This window comes from Chionomys nivalis, chromosome 8 (assembly GCF_950005125.1).
Source record: "Chionomys nivalis chromosome 8, mChiNiv1.1, whole genome shotgun sequence".
NCBI classification, from domain to species: domain Eukaryota; kingdom Metazoa; phylum Chordata; class Mammalia; order Rodentia; family Cricetidae; genus Chionomys; species Chionomys nivalis.
The window spans coordinates 22,499,533-22,513,637 of record NC_080093.1 but is presented as its reverse complement, the minus strand read 5'-3'; the positions used below and the strand labels follow the sequence as shown (position 1 = coordinate 22,513,637).

The 14,105-nt window shown below is 46.1% G+C and overlaps 1 protein-coding gene across 1 annotated transcript; it reads left to right on the top strand.

Annotated features, from left to right (window-relative positions):
- The first annotated feature begins 6,647 nt into the window (after positions 1-6,647).
- On the top strand, positions 6,648-12,186 carry Hhex (hematopoietically expressed homeobox). Its single transcript, XM_057778950.1, has 4 exons — positions 6,648-7,045; positions 9,034-9,212; positions 9,405-9,455; positions 11,173-12,186. The coding sequence occupies exons 1-4, from the start codon at positions 6,682-6,684 to the stop codon at positions 11,386-11,388; spliced, it is 810 nt and encodes a 269-aa protein (XP_057634933.1). The 5' UTR covers positions 6,648-6,681; the 3' UTR covers positions 11,389-12,186.
- Positions 12,187-14,105: the final 1,919 nt, after the last annotated feature.

Sequence of the window (14,105 nt, the reverse complement as noted above, 5' to 3'; positions counted from 1 at the left end):
GCTCCACAGTGGTTTTCTTCCACCTCTCCTTTTTTTTTTTTTTTTTTTTGTTTTTTTTTGTTTTTTGTTTTTTCGAGACAGGGTTTCTCTGTGGCTTTGGAGCCTGTCCTGGAACTAGCTCTTGTAGACCAGGCTGGTCTCGAACTCACAGAGATCCGCCTGCCTCTGCCTCCCGAGTGCTGGGATTAAAGGCGTGCGCCACCACCGCCCGGCCTTCCACCTCTCCTTGAGTTGATCTACTTCTCTGTCTCTCTCTCTCTCACACACACACACATACAACTCTCTCTTACACATACACACATTGGTTTCTGTCTCTCCCTGTCTCTCTCTGTCTCTCCTCTGTCTCTGTCTCTCTCTCTGTCTCTCTCTGTCTCTGTCTCTCTCTCTCTCTCTCTCACACACACACACACACACACACATCCCAGCAAGATTTATGACTTGGCCTCTTGACATTGGCTGTCTTTTCTTCTCTTAGAACAGAATTCTTAGAGTCAAGAATAGGGGAATTCAGTCCCTATAGTCTCTCAAATGATTTCATGAAATCTCAAAAATTAAGACGAGAATCTAGACTATTTTGTTTTCTTTAGATATTTTGTGCTTTGGCAATGAAGTCCATCTTTCTCTGGAAAACAAACAAACAAAAAACCAACCAAACAAACAAAAACGAAAGAAAAAGAAAATGAAAATGAAGAGACCATGGGTCCAGCAGGGCAGGTTGGTGTGCCGACTAGAAGAGCCCATGATTCAGCCAACCAGAGTACTGGCTCATCGTTTCTGCTACCTTCCCCAGAGCTGTCGCCTAGGAGTCTGGCTCTACACCCTCAGACTTAGATTATCGGTCAAGATATCACTTCTGATGTTGTAACACTTGCTGAAACCCGAGTTACACACATAAGACTTCCAGATGACATCATTTCCTCATTACAAGAACTACAAATGTGAGCTGCTACTTCAGTGAAATATTTTACATATCATACAGTTCATCCCTTATTTTCCCCCTTGGGCTGGGAGATAGCTCAGTGATTAAAGCACTTGCCGAGGAAGCACCTGAATTCGGATTCCCAGAGCCTGCATAAATGCTAGGTGGGCGTGACAGCCTACTTGTAATTCCAGGAGAGACAAGGGATCCTCATAGCAAATGAGCTAGCAAGACTAGTCATATTGGTGAGATCTGGGTTCGATTGAGAGGCCCTGCATATACATACATGCACACACACACACACACACACATATCACTATATCGGAAACTCCTTCTGTAGACCAGGCCTGCCTGGAACTCAGAGCTCCACCCACCTCTGCCTCCTGAGTTTAATCTCCTTCTGTGATTAAAGGCATGTACCACCACACCTGGTTATATGATATTATATTGTACAGATATACTACATTTTTATTTATCCCTTCGATGGACATTTGGGTCGTTTGCCTTGGCTATTGTGTTTCCATTGTTTAGCAATTATGAATAATTCTGCAGTGAACATTGTGAACAAGTTTTTCTGTTAAAATATATTATCATTTCTTGAGTCTAAACCTAAAGGTGGAGCTATACAGTAGCCCACTGAAACCAGCATTCTGGTATTATAGTAATGGTTATGGTGTGTTTAATCATCCCAAGAAGAATGAGCATGTTTTCCTATTTCATTTATGGTGCTGCCCACCAAAATATGAGGATTCCAGACACTACATCCCCATCAACACTTTTGTTTTTGAAACCTCCTCATAGCTACCCTGTGAAAAGTGGCGTCTCATTGTGGTTTTGATTTGCATTTCCCTGGTGACTAATGATGTTGAACATCTATCTCTTCACATGCTTACTGACTACCTGTATCGAATTTTCTGGGGAACTGCAACCTCAGATCTTGTACCCATTTAAAAAGCTTGGTGCTCTGATTGTTCGGTGCATCACCTTTTTAAACTGTATAAATAAATACCAGAAATTATATAATCTGTGGGCAGTAAAATTCACCCAGAGAAGAGTGCTGTGCAGTGCATGTGGTAGGAGACGTGGAAAGGGAACATGGGTGAAGATGCCACAGTGCCTGTCGCCTCTGTTATTTCAGTACTTTGATATCATTTGTGATATAGACTAGGTATCTTTATTTGACATATTAGTTTTAAAAAACTCCTAAAACTCTTAGTTTTTGTCAAATATTAAATAAGATAAAATGATTTGATACATAGTTGAATAAATTATTCATTCAACAACCAAACATCATAATTTTCAGTGCAAATGCAGACAGAACCAAGTCATGACAGCAAAATTCACCAATTTGCTCAAGCACAGCTAATTCAAAATTTTAACTCTATGTATACTTAATTATTGAAAACAAGTTACAGAAATTTACCTAAGCTCTCATTTGATAAATGAGAGGGCCAGAACTACTTTTTCTTTCTGCAAAATTTGTTCTCTTGCACAATAACAATGACGAAAATAAATGGCACCAAATTTTTGGCAAGTCCCGTTTAATTCGGCATATAATTAAAATCTCATGTAGCCTTATTGGTTTTAGTATCCAGCAGAGAGAAAATATTGAAACTCCAAGAGATTTTGAATTAAATAGCTACAGCAGTTTTGTTTTATTAGTTCTGACTGTGTGAAAAAAAAATCATAAGGACAACTTTGGAAAAATTGAGTTCTTTTAGAGCCCCAAATGACTTTTAAAACAATAAAACAAACTATAAACCCTACACAAGTGATATTAAAATTATGCAGTTCAAGAAATGTGGCCTTCACAAATGTGGTTGTAATCTTTTTAACTACAGCGAAGTGGACAGGATCTACCAGGGTCTGAAAAGCAGTGTTATATAGTTCAGCAGAATTAAGTGCTTCAGTTTGCTGGTGAGGATTATGTAGTGGGGTTGGAATGTCAGAATCAGTGCCTGTAAGGTCTCCACCCACTTTCCAGGGGCTGCAGCAGAGAAAGGACGGATGCACCTTTTACTGGCAATTATTTAACAAGCGGCTATTTCCCCAGCATCTTAAGCTTTACTTTCAGAGGTTTACAGATTTGGGTCTTCTTGGCTGGTAGCTGCATCAGACTAAATTTGCACCCTAAACCAATGTATTCCTGAGGAGGAGAATGAACAAACCATTGGGAAATATTCTACGAGCAAGAATAGTTTCCTGCTAGTTCTTGGGTATCCAAATACAATTTCTGAAGACACATTTGAACTTCAAATAATACTGGTCTTTACTTGATCCCCAGAATCTAAAACACACTGGATTCTCCACCAGGCCAGGTGACGAGGGTGGTAGGTGGTGGGATCACCTAGGGAGACAAGATTCTGTAAGAACCTGCCCCCAAAGAGTTCCAAAGACAAGACACTAATGAAATTGTATATAGACCCAATGAATAACTAAAAACCAAACCAAAATTAAAAAAAAATTCTTGAAAATTGAGTTGTACCAGGTGTGGTGGCTCAGGCTTGTAATCCTAATTATTTCAGACATGGAGGCAGGAGGCTCTCAAGTTCACATTCATCCTAGGCAACTTAGCAAGACCCTGCCTCAAAATACAAGAGGGGAGGCTGTAGTTGTGACTCAGTTGGTAGAGTTTCCCCCTTAATGCGCAGGAAGTCCTGGGTTTGATTCTTAGTACTGCACAAACTGGGAGTAGGGTGTGTCTGCAACCCCAGGACACCGGGGAGTGTCGGCAGTGAGATGGAGTTCAAGACCATCCTCTTATTGGTCAGCCCTCTGGTCCCACCATGTCCCAGTGATCAGACTAGGGTCATCAGGCTTGGAGGCGAGTGTCTTCACCCACCCAGCTATTTGTTGCACAGTGCTTTAGTTTTTTTTAATATATAAAACTATATTTATTCTTTTCCAGTTTTTTATACTCAAAACTTTCAAAGCTACAGTGAAGTTAAAACTTTAGCACAACAAAACGCCATGTGTTCTCCACCTACACTCGCCAATTAGTATTTTTATTTGGTTTACCTTTTTATGTATACATATGTATTTATAGTTGTGTACATATGTGTAAGTATAATGTGTATAATGAACTACTGGAAGGTGCATCATGACCATATCCTTAAATACTTCAGCTTGCATCTCTTAGTATGGGTTTTCCGGTATTTAACTCACCATACGAAAATCACACCTAACACAGTACCACCGAAATACTGCCGTCTAAATACATATTTTATTTCTCCTTTTACCCCAAGTCCAAAAAATCCTCTAAGACCTTATCAGAATATCAGAATCCTCATCTTCAACGTTTCACTCAATAGTTGTGTGTCTTTCTTGAATAAATTATTTCCCAAATCAATAAAGCTTTCTACATTAAAATTTATCTCATTGTTATTGTGTATGATGTGTTTTGTGGGCATTCATGCCATGGTGCTCCAATGGAGGTCTCTCTTTCCATCTTTTCTGTTTGTTTTGTTTCATTTTTGAGACAGAGTTTCTCTCTGTAACAGCTCTGGCTGTCCTAGAACTAGCTGTTGTAGACCAGGCTGGCCTTGAACTCACAGAGATTCACCTGCCTCTGCCTCTAGAGTGCTGGGACTAAAGGCGTGTGCCACCACCCGTTTTTTTTGTTTGTTTGTTTTTTTTTTTTTTTTTTTTTTTTTTTAATGTGGGGTCTGGAGATTGAGGTCAGGTCTTCAGGTTTGCAGCACAGGGAGGCAATCTCTCATAGGCTGAGCCATCTCACCAGCCTCAAATATTTTATATTTGCTCTGGCATTCCTCCAGTTTTCCCACCCACCATTCCTTTATTTTACTTGAATTCAATGGACTTAGAAATTGTCATAATTTATTATATACTTTCTGAACCTCATTATTGTTGTGAATAATGTGTGCCGCGGCAAGCGTATGGTGGGCAGAGGATAACTGTGGATCAAAAGTCAGGGTCCCAGTTAGCACCTTGACGATGTACTTTTGAAGCTTAAGTCACCCCAAGTTGCCCAAGGGAAGCCCCTTTGAGTTGTCTGTTGTCTTCCCACGGTGTCTGGCACAAGATGTTTTGAAGCTCACCAGAAGCACACATGGTTCAGTTCTCCAGGTATTCATAATTATTCTCTTCCAGCCCCGTTCCTCTCTTGATGGGGAATCAGCGTTAACCCTGTTACTTTCCTTCTTCGTTCATGTAACAGAATGAACACATGGAGATATAGTCTTCCTAGCTCCCAAGGTTTTAACTCAAATAACAGCGCTTCATGCTCAGTGGTTTGTCTGTGCTTGTAGCTTTTGTCTGTCAGTTATTCTGAAAGGTGTTGGTGACTCCATCCCCAAGCAGTTAGGAAACTTTATGGCAAGTCTCAAATGTTTCAGATGAGAAAAGCCCATGGCAATAAACTGACCCAGGCTGCATTAGGTACCTGCTCACAAGCGCTGTTTTAACACCCTAGACTTGTTGACACCTACTTATCTTCCAAACATCATTTCCTTAGGGAACACTTTCCCTTTCCTTTCTCAAAGCGACTCTCTCCTTTCCCCAAAATTAGGGGTTTCCCCTAAGGTTTCAGACCATTAGGCACGATTTCTCCTTAGTATTTATGTTACTATATTTATATATTCATTTTGTTCCCTGCTTCCATGAGGATACTACCTCTCTCGTTTGCTAATGACACACAGTAGTAGTTCAAGAAAAAAATGTGTGATGTGAAACTCGAACCCAGGTCCTCCAGCTACCCAGTTTTTTCCCCGCCTCTTTTGGATCAGTCCCGTAGCAGCTGAAGATGGAATTCCAAAGGGTAAAAATTTAAATCTCAATAGAAAAAAAGTCTATTAATAAAAAACCTTAGCAGAAACTGCCCAACTCAAGGTGTGGTCACCGCAGGAGGACGTCAATCAAGAAAATGCCCCTTTGCCCCAGAGGCGAGTGAAGTCGCATAGGGCCGAGGCCACACTGAGCAGCGCGCTACGACTTTCAATAGAAAACACGTGTAAAACCTCAGAGTCCGGCTGCGCACAGCTGTGTCATTCAGGGCCCAGGACAGAGGTCTCCTCCCGCTCCCCATAGAATCGAAGAACACTGCACAGCCTCTGCCGGGCGCTAAAAGATCCAGGTCTTGCCTTGATTCCCGTCGGGAGCAGATTCTGCCAGCAATGAGCGGTTCCCAGGTGGAGAATCTGGAGCACCTGCAGCCTTGCCGTCAGTACCCGTCTGGGACGCAGCCAAAGGCTAGGGTCTTCTCCTTGGAGCTCTGAGTAGCAGAGGGGCCCGCACTACACAGTGCCACCGTTACCCCAAGAAGCGCTGCCTCCGGGGAGGTTGCTCTGGCGTACCGGAGGTGCCCTCCTGCTGGCGACCTCCTGGCCAGCCGAGTCCCATCGCTCCACCAGGGGCCAGACGCTTTCTGAGTTTCGGCAGTGGCGCGTTCCCGCTGGGATCCGCGTTCTTGGCACATGCCTTGTGCTCACCTCTTCGACGGTCGCAGTCGGACTCTCGGTGCCTGGCACTCCGGGGGACAGCGGGACACCCTGGAGCAGGGTCCCCAGAGCTCCGCTGCCCGCTTGTCTCGGGGGCGGGAGCTGGGCCGACGGGGGCGGGTCGGACCAGGGGCGGAGGCGAGTCCGCGGCCCGCGCCATTGGCCGCAGGGCCTGGCGGCAGGAAGGGACCCGAGCGCGGCCCCACCCCGAGGCTGCCGGAGCCTATCGCCGGGAGCGCGGAGCGCAAATAAATGTAGCGCGGTGGCGCGGGCCGGCAGCTCTGTCCGAGGGGCTGCGGCGCAGCCATGCAGTTCCCGCACCCGGGGCCCGCGGCTGCGCCCGCCGTGGGAGTACCGCTGTACGCGCCCACGCCGCTGCTGCAGCCCGCTCACCCGACGCCCTTCTACATCGACGACATCCTGGGTCGCGGGCCCGCCGCGCCCACGCCCACCCCCACGCTGCCATCTCCCAACTCCTCCTTCACCAGCCTCGTGTCCTCCTACCGGACCCCGGTGTACGAGCCCACGCCGGTCCACCCCGCCTTCTCGCACCACCCCGCCGCCGCGCTGGCCGCCGCCTACGGTCCCGGTGGCTTCGGAGGCCCTCTGTACCCCTTCCCGCGGACGGTGAACGACTACACGCACGCCCTGCTCCGCCACGACCCCTTGGGTAAGGCGACCGGGGTCTGCGGAGCCGAGCGCGGGCGTCCGTGAGGAAGGCGGGGTGGCAGCGCGCGGGTGGCGGCGCGGGCGGACGGGAGACGCAGGAGAAAGTTGCGGCGAAAGCTCTGAGCCGGCGACTCGCGGGTGCGCGCGGGGACAGGAGGCGCGGAGCCCCCGGTGGCGCGCTGCCGGCGCTGGGACGCTCGGCGACTCTGATTGCTTTCCCTGCACCTTGCAGACTTCGGGGCGAGAGAAGTCGGGAGAGGCCTGGGACGCCCGGGGTAGTAGTGAAAGGCAGCCCTGGCCACGCGTGTCGGCCCGGGTGGGGCTCCCTTAACGGGCGACACCGGGAAGAGGACGTCGGGGCGCCCCGAGCCTGGCCCCTGCAGCGCAGGGATAGCTGGCGGGCCGGGCGGTTCCTGGGCTGGGCTTGGTTCAACAAGCTTGTGTAGTGAAGGAGCCTGACCCTTTCCGTTCATACAGGAAATCTTGAGTTCTCGATAGGAGTAAATCTGGTTTCTGAAGCTGTTAAGTGTTTTCCTGGCTGCATGAAGCAGACCCTTCCCCCGGAGTAGTGCACGCTGCTGATTATTTTATCGACATCCTCAATACAGACAAATTCAGGAAACACTCGACGTCTGATAGGCAGGATCCGTTTTTCTGATATTGTTCATTTCCTCTGTGTGGGATGTGACTTTATGGCAGCTAAAATAACCAGTTGCTTCCTCTCGGCCCCCCCCCCCCCACTTTGGAGGCTGTTTTGCACCAGTCTGAAGCCTGACGCAAGCAAAATCTCGAAAAAACAATGCCAGCTTTCAGAATGTTTAGGTGTAGGCCCGAAGACAGAAGGACGGACATACGGACGCACCGCTACCACTTTGGAGTAGGAAGGGGCAGACCCCGAACAGTTAGGAAGGGCGGTGGAGACAACGCTGACTGCGTGGCATTTTCGGGGCTGGTCCCCGCAATGTTCCTAAGAAATACATAAGCAACGGTGACGGAGTTTGGGGCCTGAGTCCCTCGTCGCCTGCGCGGTCCGATGCCCCAGAGCGAATAAGGACCAGGGTTTAAAGTCGACACCCTGGCAGTTTCACTGGGGACCTAGGAGAAAATTAACATTTTAATGAATTAGCATTTTAATGGCAGCATTATTTTGATGTAGCCTCGTCGCCGCTACCGGGATTCGCGATGTGGATGTTATATAATTTTGTACTTTAAAAGTTATCATATTTGTATTTTTAAAATTTCAACCTGCAGGGTGTGTGAACAGTCCCCCACTCTATCCCCTGTGGGACAGGAACGGCCCTGGGGCAAACGTTTTCACAGAGATCGCCTTGGTTTCCTTGGGTTTCTGCTGGGCCTGAGCAGAAGGAAGCTTTTTTTTTTTTTTTTTTTTTTTTTTTTTCTTTTTTTGAGACAGACCAACAGGAAACACATTGACGGAAATGTTGCCATAGCCCACGGGGTGGCTTTAACTGGCCGCCCCCGCAGGCCGAGTGTGAAATCAGAGGAGGCCGAGGTGTGCTCCAGCCACGATTGGAGGCCCCACTCGAGGCCTAACACGAGCGCCCTGCTAGCGCTTCTGTGCATCCAGGCCTTGGGAAGTGTAACAACCCCACTCCCCCCTTAAATGCGCACACTGGATCCTTTGCAAAAACTTGAGTACACACAAGAGCTGATCGGTTAAAAAAGAGCGTTTTTAAGCCCGGCGGGGCTTCTCTCGGGGTTGAGAAGAGTTGTTTGCATTTAAGCCACAGGTGTGAAGGTCGGGTAGTGCGGTGTCTCGAGTGTCCGAGCTGGTTTGTGTGCTAATGCAGTTTAGCTGACTTTGTGCGGCGGTAGGGACTATTGAGTCCATCTGTACACCTGAGAATGTATGGGTTGGGAACAGGTCTGCGTTTTGGCCTTCCGCCTTGTGTCACCTGGGACCAGGTAGGTCTGGGGACTGCCCAGAGGACTCTAGCGCCGTGGTTCACCCATTCTTCTGGCCCACAGGCAAGCCCCTGCTCTGGAGCCCCTTCCTACAACGGCCCCTGCACAAAAGGAAAGGCGGTCAAGTGAGGTTCTCCAACGACCAGACCATCGAACTGGAGAAGAAGTTCGAGACTCAGAAATACCTCTCTCCGCCTGAGAGGAAGCGTCTGGCTAAGATGTTGCAGCTCAGTGAGAGACAGGTCAGTTCACGGGGTCCCACAACCCCAGCTGGTTTCTAGGGCTGAAGAAACCACGGTGCGGTGCGCTCTGGGCACGTTCTGCCTCTACCCAACTGTAGGACTGATTCTCGCCCTATCCCCAGTCCCTTCTCCGCTTCTCCCCAGGTCTCTCGGGATCTGGAACTGTCTGTAAACTTGCTTTCTTTTCTGTAGGTCAAAACCTGGTTTCAGAATCGACGCGCCAAATGGAGAAGACTGAAACAGGTATTGACATGGCTCCGTTTCTATGGAAATAAATGTTTGTATCATGTTATCTAAATGCGGAGACCTGTTATGGGTTGTATGCAAAAGTCATTTGAAGAGACTATTTAACCTCTTCACCTTGATTAAAAAGGCAAATAGTCCTGCTGAAATTCAGGATGAGTTGCTCAGGTGGCACTAATGCTAAAAGCACCTAATGCAGTTCCTATATCAATTAGCTAGGGTTTCACACACCGGCCAGTAAACCGCCTGGCTAATTGTTTTATAAACCCCATATGTTGTTTATCTCATTAACGCAGGAAAGATAAAGTAATTGACAGTAAATGACTTAAGTAGTTATCTTTGGGAGAAAATTGTTTCTTTTATTTACACAGCCATAATAAACCCAGGCAGGATTCAAGGGTAAATATAAAGACACAAACGCCTTTAAGTCTTATTTGCACTTTTTGAAAAGGAAGAATTAAATATCAAAGAGTTTAAAAATTATTATCCATCTTTGCCAGCTCTTGAAATGAATATAAAACACATACAGAAATTGCCAGGCCTATTTGGAAAGTAGCTTAAACTTCCTAAGGAGTCTTTCAATAACCCTAGTTAAGAAATATGCAATTAAAAAAAAAAAAAGTAAAGGGAGCGCCCTCCAAAGTTACCCTGCTGACTTAGAGCTAAAGGTTTGTTTTTGAGGTCCCAGACGGGGTGTTCCCAGTTCTCGGACAACCACTGATGACTCCTGTGTGCCCATGCTTTAAATAAGACAGGATGGCTTGAAACAAAATGGTTTGCCAAGTGGGGAAATTCTTAAATTGTATTGATCACACTTTATATTTAAAAAGAAAAAAGTTGAAAGAAAAAGAAAAAAGATGCTATCCCAAAGGACATTTTGAAACAACAAAAAGCTTCCTGTAGCTTTATTATTTTGTATTTGAGGATCCCTCTCATCACTGACTTTGTATGGCTTCTGCAGACTTGCTCGCTGAGGAGAGCAATGTTTCTCTCTAGTGTTTGTATCCTTATTAGACACCCGTAAGCTTAAACACTGACTGACTGGACTTGGTTCTTATTCAAAGGCTTGGAGCTAGTTTCCCAAAGACTTTTAAAATGGTACTTTCTATGAAATGTGGGAAACTTTTCCCCCAGGAAAGTTTGCCTAGATTTTAAGCTCATTGCAATCGCTTCATCAATATTATTTGGTCCTGTGATTTTTCTTTGTCATGATCTTGAAATTTGGTACATGCTATGTGTATATGTGTTCATAAATTACTTCAGAAGATCAACAGAAAAGGATTTTAATCTATAATTTTGAAGCTTCTTAATTTAGTATATGTTTTTCTTTTTCTTTTCTTTTCTTTTCTAGGAGGGGGGGTGGGCCTTGGTATAACAAACCAATCATTAAAATGCTAGAAAATGCTGTCGGGGCAATATTTAGAGAGCAGGGACAGTGCAGCCTGGACTGAACTGAGTTTTGTTTTTTTCTCCTAAGCTGAAAATCTTGAGATCATGGGTGTGAGTTATATATAATCTCTCTCTGATGTGACTTCTCCCTCTAATTTCAAATGGGGACAAGAATCACAAGTGTGTCTTCTTAGGAAAGAGATTTTAGATGAAAACAGTTGATAGACTAAACCTTGTAAGCAAGCTAAAGGCCGGGGGTGGGGGGGGAATCCATTTTGATTTTTATGTCTTTGATTTCACCGTCTGCATTTTCATTCCCTTCTTTCAGGAGAACCCTCAAAGCAATAAAAAGGATGAGTTGGACAATTTGGACACTTCCTGTGGCCAGGGCCAGGACTCACCCAGTGAGCAGAGTAAAGGCACCTCTCTGGATACTTCTCAGTGTTCACCTTCCCCTGCTTCTCGGGAGGACTCCGAGATCTCAGAGGATTCGGACCAGGAAGTGGACATTGAGGGTGACAAAGGCTACTTTAATGCTGGATGATGGTCACTGGCATCGTCCAGACACTGGACTTGCGGATAATGTTTTGCTACAAACTGGAAGACTATGGGAGAGAAAAAGAATGTCATTCTTGTAGTGTTCTGAAACTGTTTAGTACACTGGCATAATTAACAAATATGCATTGAAACCTTAATTTTGACTTTACAGATGATATATATATATGTACATACATACATACATATATATACACACACACACACACCAGTTTTAAGTTGCTTTGATGAAGTGGCTTAATGCATCCCCATTAATTTCTATTTATGAGAAGTAATTTGAGCTTTCATTTAAAACTTAAATTATAACTTTAAAGGTTTTAATAGGCTGTGCTTGAATGACTTTTCCTAAATCTGGCCATACCCTCAGACTTCAGAGGGTCACTTAGAAAGGGGGCCCACATTTGTGGCTTCTTTGAGCAGTTTAAAAGGACACACTGGACTTTTACATAACACCTTACATTGCTGCCTTAGCTCCAATGCCATTCCCGAGCACCTGGCTCCAGGAGTGTGTTCTTATAAGTAAGAGAGTTGATAAGGTTCTGAAAATCTGGTTTTGCTCACCCAGTGCCTTTGTTAAGGGATGGCACAGTCGGACAGTCAGGGAAACCGACTCGCCTCCTTTGTGACTGCAGGTAATCCCATGTGAACTAGAACTAGCAGGACAATTAAATGTAAGTAGATTGTAGATAGTGTGTTTTATAGAAACAATGTATAGCATGTATATAGAATTATTCCGTGTAAAAATCCTGCCAAAATGATGTTTGATTTTTTAAAAAATTTTTTTACTTGAGTTAACTTTCGTAATCTCTCATTCTTTTCTTGAAAAGGCCTAAACACATTACTTGACTGGCTTTGGGGTATGTGTGTATGCTTGGCACAGGACTAGGGGTAGGGGGCCCCATGGGCGGTGGGGTGCCCATCTCCTGGAGTGTGAATTTGAGTTTTCTTAGGAGTGTTAGCTGGAGCAGATGTGTGTGTTGGGGACCGAGCAGGGCAGGTTGGAGCTATGAGCACCATCGATTGGTGTGTGCGGCCACTGGCCTTGACCGGCATGAGTCAACAGTGCGTCACCCTCACTCTTTCGGGAGCCGAGCTGCTGTGCTTTATGTGGGGCAAGGAAGGGTTTGGAGGAGCAGGAGATTTAGAAACTCTGGGAACGTGAAAGTCAGCGGCCTAGAGAGAAGCTGAGTGATAGCCGCAGCAGCTGCTGCTCTGAGGTGCTAGCTGGTGTGAGACCCACGGGACCAGCACTCCGCCTCGTACCCCCCCCCCCCTTTGGTAACTCCGCCAGTGTTGGGGACAACAAGCAGAAGCAGGAAGCGTCAGGAATCTGGTGGGTAGGAAGACTGCTGGCAGGCAGGTGCGCCCTGGGTAATAACCTGCAGCCTGTCTAGAGAGCCCAGGTCTGACAGGCCTCCCACAGAGACCTTCTGAGGAGAGGCCCAACATGGCCTCTGTGGAGTCTTTTAGTTGTACAGGAAAGAGCCTGTGACAGAATCTGTGCGAGGAAATCTGTCGCTCCCCGTACGTAGACATCCAGGAGAAGATGGGTTCTCACACCCTGCCTCCTGAGAGTCCAAGAAGGTCATGGAATTGCGGGTGAATCCGGTTTCCAGAAAATACTGAGCACTGACTGGTCCTTTGTCTCAGAACTTCGAGAGAACGTCCCAATTGAGCTACGTGACCGGCTCCAGGTCCCCCAGTTCCAGCTCAGTTCATGCTCTGCACTGCCTGATTCTCCCCTCGCCTGGGTGTCAGAGCCCAAAGGAGCCATCGAGAGGGAGAGTTTTGTTTCCCAACAGCGGCAGGCCCCTAGTTCTAGACCTGCCTAACAGGTTACATGAAGTTTCAAAGGCCATAGCCGGTCTGCTCTGAAAGTGGGACTGACTGTCTGTATCCACGTTCTGGAGAATGAGGCATTTGAATGGAATTAAAATGATCCTGAAATCTCTGTGTTTCATTGCTGGAGATAACCTCTGGGTAATGTTTACTCGCGGGAGGAACTGGATCAGGACTGCTAGGCAGAAGGTCAGCAGCTTCTGTATTGATTGACACTAGAAAAAGCTAAGGGGTGAAATCTTGTTTTAAAGTGGACAATTCGCTGAAAGCGCACTGTTTTCCAATTGGAAGGAAGCCCAGGTTCCCTTCAAGTCGCCGGAGTTCTGATTCTATACGTGCCCTTAAGACTTGAGCATGTTGGTTGGAGGAGGCACAGCCTCCTCAGGACGCAGGTTAGCATTAACTTTTCAGAAGGTGCTGTTACAGACTGCCCATGGATATTTACAAACTCTTCCTACAATGCAGACATTTTTCCCTTGTTTGTCCTTTGGCTGTTTCGCGTCGGAGCAGCATAGATGACCTTTATGGCACAGCTCCTGTCTTGTTTTTTAACTCTTTTTTTTTATCAGGAGATTCAACTTGAAAAACGGTTATCATTTAGCAGAAAGGCAAACAGAAAAGCACATTTTTGTAAGCAAAACGTTAATGATTGGAAGAATTGTCCTAATTTCACCATGGCAGTGTGTGATTAATCCCCTGGGTCGTGTACTTATACTTTAAGTTATTCAGTTCATTGCTCTTTGATATCCAGAATCCTACCTAACTTAATAGGGTATTGATCTCGCTGGATGATGTACTTTGACTCTTTACACAACATCACTTTTAAGGATGACTAGTCTGTTGCGTACTATTTTATTTAGAGAACTG